This window comes from Habropoda laboriosa, unplaced genomic scaffold, assembly GCF_001263275.1.
Source record: "Habropoda laboriosa isolate 0110345459 unplaced genomic scaffold, ASM126327v1 scaffold20, whole genome shotgun sequence".
NCBI lineage: Eukaryota > Metazoa > Arthropoda > Insecta > Hymenoptera > Apidae > Habropoda > Habropoda laboriosa.
Window position 1 is genome coordinate 980,235 of NW_017100143.1, and position 6,000 is coordinate 986,234.

A 6,000-nucleotide genomic window follows, 5' to 3' on the forward strand; every position below is an offset into this window, starting at 1 on the left:
AAACACTTGCTCGCCAAGCTTTCGACACTTATAGAAACTTTAAAGAGTCAAGATTCGAGAGTTTCAGGACTTCCAAGATTTATTAAAAATTTGAAGACTCAAGATCTAGCAAGACTCAGGACTTTCAAGGCTTATCGAAACTTTAAAGACTCAAGACCTACCGAAACTCACGACTTTCAAGACTTCCAGAACTTTCAAGGCTTTCAAAAACTCAAGACTTCTAGAACTTTCAAGACTCACGATTTTCAAGGCTTCCAAAAGACTCAAGACTTCGAAAACCTTAAAGAGTCAAAACTTTCAAGACTTCTAAAACTTTCAAGACTCAAGACTTTCAAGACTTCCAAAACTTTAAAGACTCAAGACTTCGAAAACCTCAAAGACTCAAGACTTCGAAAACCTTAAAGAGTCAAAACTTTCAAGACTTCCAAACTTCCAAGACTCAAGACTTCCAAAACTTCCAAGACTCAAGACTTCCAAAACTTTAAAGACTCAAGACTTCCAAAACCTCAAAGACTCAAGACTTCCAAAACCTTAAAGAGTCAAAACTTTCAAGACTTCCAAAACTTCCAAGACTCAAGACTTCCAAAACCTTAAAGAGTCAAAACTTTCAAGACTTCCAAAACTTCCATGACTCAAGACTTTCAAAACTTTAAAGACTCAAGACTTCCAAAACCTCAAAGACTCAAGACTTACAAAAACTCACAACCTTCAAAACTTTCAATACTTATCAAAACCTAAAAAACTGAAAATCTACCAAGACTCAAGACTTACCAAACTTCTCAAAAATTTCACCTACCAACTTACATTCAAACTAATCCGAATTTTCCCAGTACCCAATAACTTCAAATCCCCCCAAAATTCCTATTCAAACTCCCATCACTACTCACGCCAGTAAATAAACTCACAAGAACGACTAGAGTGACTCACAAAAGTCACTTTACCAGCTGCACATCCTTTCTTAAACTAACAAATCGAGTACAGAATGAAGATCATGGGCTGACATCATCCTTCCAAGAACATCGATTTTCGCCTATATACCGTGTGACCGTGCAACGACCGTAACCAGGGTCGTGCAAACGTGCCAATGAGGAGTGAGAAGCCAAAGAGGAAAGTGTAATCGTGAGCTGGAAGCGAAGGAATAGACTGGAGGAGGTCTCAGTTCGTCTTAAAACGCCTACGTAGCTTCTTCCACTCTAATTCTACTGCGAACGAGACACAGTGATTCGAAAAAAACACTCTCGATTCGACAGAAGAGAACCATGAAGACACGAAATTTTCACAACTTTCTAGTGATACTAATTTCGACTCTGATTCTTGCTGGTAAGTAAACACTTTCGTTCGTAGAGAGAGAGAGAGAGAACGGTGTCGTGACGTTTCTAAGTGTTTCTATGGAAATTTGTGCGTGGAAGCGTGTTAATTACGAAAGTGAAGGGAACGTTTCCTGTTCCAGTTCAACATTCTCACCGAAGAACCGTTCAAAACAAACGAAAGTTGTGTTTTGATAGGATAATTATTCGAGAATTATTCTCCAAGTGTTTGGAAATGTTTGCTAGACGTTTCGAATAACTTTTCAGTAGATTCTTCTTTCGATATTCTCTCTTCGAACTTAGAGAAATTCTCGGATTTTCTGACTGAACAACAATTTATCGTACAACGAATAAAAATTCTGTTTCGATAAGATAATTATTCTAGAAAAATTTGAACATGTTTATTTCACTTTCTTTCTTCGAAATTAGAGACGTAAATTGAAGTTTGTACCGACGATTATTACAAACATGTTAAACAACATTACATAATAACGTAGTTACAGAAACGTTGTTTAGAAAACTGAACTACTTATCGTAGAAGAAGTACGCGATTCCAGTTTGCAAGCACACATTAAATGTATTCAACATTGCTCGTTTCTTCTGTCTGCATATCGCCAAGGTTATCGAGAGTTCGTGCACGCGCGCAGAATCGAAGCAGAGTCGAAGATTCGTGGGTGAATTGTGTGAAATTTCGTCGGATAAAATCGAGAAGGAAAGATACACGAGACAATGTAATCTAGCTCGTAAATACATCTCATCTTTCCCTCTGCTGTTTTACCAAACAAGCGTCGAAGATATAATTATTCGACCTAATTGCTCGATATCTCGAGACGACCACGATGACCCAATCGTTTCTAATGACGTAGACGATATTTTTAACGCTAATTTCTCTATGCAAATCACTTCTAGACGATAAAGAAATATACTTTGTTATTTATCATAGAAACGTTTGTGCTAATTTTTTTTATTATATAATTTATAGCTGATGTACAAGCAGGATGGAAATTCTGGAAGAAGAAGGACAAAGATACTACTACAACTACAATTGCTCCAGAAGCAACTCCTGAACCAACCAAAGCTGTTCCAGGTGCTACACCTGTGTCGAATAAACCTACAGGAGGTTTGAACAACGTTGGATCAGCTGTACTCGGTGCAGGAGATCCAGGATTGGCTATTGGAGTCACTTCCACTGGAGGGAAGATCAAGGAGAACGCTAGACCAGGCAAACCTAATCCTGGAACAGAAGTGGGCTTGGATTTCCCGGTAGCTAAGCCAGGAAGACCAGGAGTTGGTGGTAACACCGGCCAAGGATACAGAGATTGGGCTGTAGATCTGACTGGAGCTGGAGAACCTGGAAGACAACCGCCAAAATTGCCATCACAGGGACCAGCAGTAGGAAATGGAGGTTAATTAGTTTGTATTTGAAGTTTGGAAAGGTTTTCTTGGCAAATTTCTGAGTTGGAGGGTTAATAGAGTGGTTTTTAGTTTTTTAGTCACAGAAGGGAATAGGGAGAGCTGATTTTTCTATAATATGTGAAATATATGTTTTAGGTGCTAAGCCTGCTTCTACTCCTGCACCAGGAGCGAGACCTCAACAGCCTCAACCTCAACCACAACCTAAACCACAGGCACCAGGAGTTCCTGTATCTTCTCCTAGACCAGCACTGGCACCAGGACAGCCTCAACCTACTCCCAGTCAAGCTGGAACTGGAGGAAATCAAGTGTCTTCGCTGTATATTGGATCTCTGAAACCTGGTGCTGCGACAACTCCAGTTCCTTCAAGACCAGGAAGTCCAGGATCACCTGGTTCTCCAGGAAGTCCAGGGTCACCTGGTTTTCCAGCAAGTCCAGGATCACCTGGGGCTCCAGGAAGTCCAGGGTCACCTGGTTCTCCAGGAAAAAGCTGGGCTGATGTTGCTGCTGGAGGAAGCAGGCCTAATTCACCTACACCTGCTCCTAGGCAACCTGGATACCCTAATCAACCAAGCTATCCAGGTCAACCAAGCTACCCAGGTCAACCAGGTATGATAATTAGAAATAATAACTGATATCAATAATTGAATTCAAATGATATTTCTCAAGAGAAAAGACTGCAACACTGAGAGATTGTTTTATCATAAAATTCATATTTGAATGGATAGGAATGTAACTCATGAGAAATGAGGGAATATTATGTTGTTTTAACTTGATGAATAGGTCAACATCAACCTAGACCTCAAGCACAACCTCAACCTGGCAAATCAGGACTATCTACAGGGGCAATAGCAGGAGGAGCACTTGCAGGAGGTGCATTGGCAGGTGCAGCTGTGGCAGGAGCAGCCAGTGGACCACAGAAGACCTACTCTAGCAATCCTACTTACAGTAAAGGGAACACAATCACAGATGAAGACTTGGAGAAACTCTCTGAAGCTTTGTTCATTAAGGATAACAACAATGCTAACAGATACATCACGTTGAATCTGCAGAAACAGACGAGCAGCAGTGGTACAACAGACGATGCACCGCAACCGTGAGTATTTTTTTAACCTTCAGACGGTGGACGCCGCGTCAACGCTGACTCGACTTTTAGATATCTCTTATTTCTTTCCTCATATTATAAATATGTTTGTTATTTTAACCATAATATGTTTGTATAATTTTAAACAGTATAATTCCAAGAATAACCTAAAAAATAATGTGATTTCGCTTGTATATGAAAAAGATTTCAGTATTGGGTCACATTTGACCCGATGTCCGCCAAGCGTGCGACTGTCGCGCCATTTGCCGTCAAATATAGAAAAAGATCCTTTTTCTTTTTTTTTTCTAAATACTGAAAATGATGTTTATTTTTGAAGATTGTTCACCGTGAACACGGAAGCCTTCCAAGTACCAACGATTCAAAAAGTAATAACAATCTACGATAACTACAAACCTGACACCAACGTAAACGAGCACATAAGTCCGTTGCAGAGACAGGAGGAGAGCCTCTTAGTCGACACGTTCCTTAGCACAAACGTAATGTCCACTGCAATGAGATTCTTGGCGGATAAGGGTCAGATTCGCAAGGATTACTACGAGTACAAGGACACATTAAGGAAAATATGGTTCAATTTGTTCTCCCGTGGACAAGGGAAAATTGGAAGTTCAGGATTCGAGCACGTCTTCATGGCTGAATTGAAAAATGTACCAACTGGTACAGAGGTGGTTGGATTACACAATTGGATCTACTATTGCAAAGAGGAAGTTAATGGAAAAGTGGATTATAATGGATATATAAAGAAACTTGACCTTGGAGAAGTAAGTGCTAAATGTTTTAACACCCTGTATGTAGATTCCATTTCATTCTCGACGCTCATTGTCATTTTTTCGTGGAAATTTCAAGAAAGTTCACCTTGGAGAAATGTGTGATACATTTTTGGACACCTTGTATATGAATTCCATTCGATTCTCAAAGCTCGTTATCATTCGTACAATGGCTAATTGTTTCTTTCGTAGAATTTCATCGAAACGGTGACTCACGTCGTTTAAACAATTGTTAAATGCGCATGTGCGTGCTCTCTCTTTTGCAGAAAGCTTCCATCGTGAAAGTACGCTCGAAATACAGCGGCTACGATAAACCAGTGACGACAATATTTGTGGGTACATCGCCCGAACTGGAGATGGCACTGTATACAGTTTGTTTCTACGCGCGACCAGACGGAAATTGCCCTGTGTCTCTAGGAGGGACAAGGTTCAACATAGTCACGTATAAATTCAAGTACAGAGGCAACGACCTTGTTGGAACGGCGTATCCCGACATATAAATCCGTGCAAACGAGTTTGTTTATATTCTGACGAAGCCAGAGCAAATGGTATAGATGTCGAGAGCAATGACAATATGACATTAATAAGTGATATTAGTGTATAAGGAAACTATGTATACTCTCTTATGCTGTTCTAAAACGATGAATTTCTTATACAATTCTATACATAATAAACGACGTGTTTTTCTTATTGTCTACAATAATGCTCGTTACGTTGAATAAATCAATTTGTTTTTATTCGAAAAACAAACACTGCACCGTGTAAATGTTTATATTCCGCCTTTCTCCGCCATATTGGCTATCCCAAAATACGTTCACGCAATTTATCAGACTTGCAACAACGTGGCTTGACAATTTATATTATTCGCTGACGCCTGGCAATCTCGAATAAACAGATCACGCCAGTTGATCTGTAGATTTCGTAACGAAAGCGATAGGATGCATGCGGTTCTGCGAACGTTTCGCAAAGCCAAACACCCACGTTTTCAATGGGTAAATAATCGTCTGGCCGTGGAATGCATAAATTATCGACCAAACGTCTCTTCGCGATTGTATCACGACGAGAATGGTATTTACGGATACAGACCGAGGTCACAAAGGGATTTCGAAGGTATTTCGTATATTATTTTTGTTATTTTTATACGCCTCGAAATCGTACGAAGAAATCCATACATCGTTTAGAATTATTATTGTAATTCGATGATATCATTCAAATTCAGTTGAAATTAATTTAATTAGAATTAATTGAATTAACAAATTAAGTTAGAATGCGTGGAACTTGAATTTGAAATCGAACAATCAAAATTCCCGCCAAGCGTTGCTAGCGTCCATTACTGCGTCACGTAAATACCTCTTCAAATCGGGTAGGAAAATGCGTATTTTTCCTCAAATAAATTACTCCTACCTTACGA

General features: G+C 39.6%; 2 protein-coding genes across 2 annotated transcripts in view; both read left to right on the forward strand.

Moving 5' to 3' along the window:
- Positions 1–1,045: 1,045 nt before the first annotated feature.
- Positions 1,046–5,156, forward strand: LOC108573480 (poly(U)-specific endoribonuclease homolog). Its single transcript, XM_017935941.1, has 6 exons — positions 1,046–1,320; positions 2,290–2,712; positions 2,859–3,329; positions 3,504–3,816; positions 4,142–4,583; positions 4,856–5,156. The coding sequence occupies exons 1-6, from the start codon at positions 1,260–1,262 to the stop codon at positions 5,087–5,089; spliced, it is 1,944 nt and encodes a 647-aa protein (XP_017791430.1). The 5' UTR covers positions 1,046–1,259; the 3' UTR covers positions 5,090–5,156.
- Positions 5,157–5,527: 371 nt separating this feature from the next.
- LOC108573657 (probable 2-oxoglutarate dehydrogenase E1 component DHKTD1 homolog, mitochondrial) overlaps positions 5,528–6,000 on the forward strand; it is a 4,533-nt gene continuing 4,060 nt past the window's right edge. Inside the window, exon 1 of the mRNA XM_017936137.1 lies at positions 5,528–5,699. Within this exon, the coding sequence (XP_017791626.1) occupies positions 5,528–5,699 (172 nt within the window). The remainder of the gene's footprint in view (positions 5,700–6,000) is intronic.

Coding starts and splice junctions, on each gene's coding strand:
- LOC108573480 (XM_017935941.1), top strand. CDS start 1,260: ATGAAGACACGAAATTTTCACAACTTTCTAGTGATACTAATTTCGACT. Junction 1,321..2,289: donor TTCGACTCTGATTCTTGCTG/GTAAGTAAACAC, acceptor TATAATTTATAG/CTGATGTACAAGCAGGATGG. Junction 2,713..2,858: donor ACCAGCAGTAGGAAATGGAG/GTTAATTAGTTT, acceptor TATATGTTTTAG/GTGCTAAGCCTGCTTCTACT.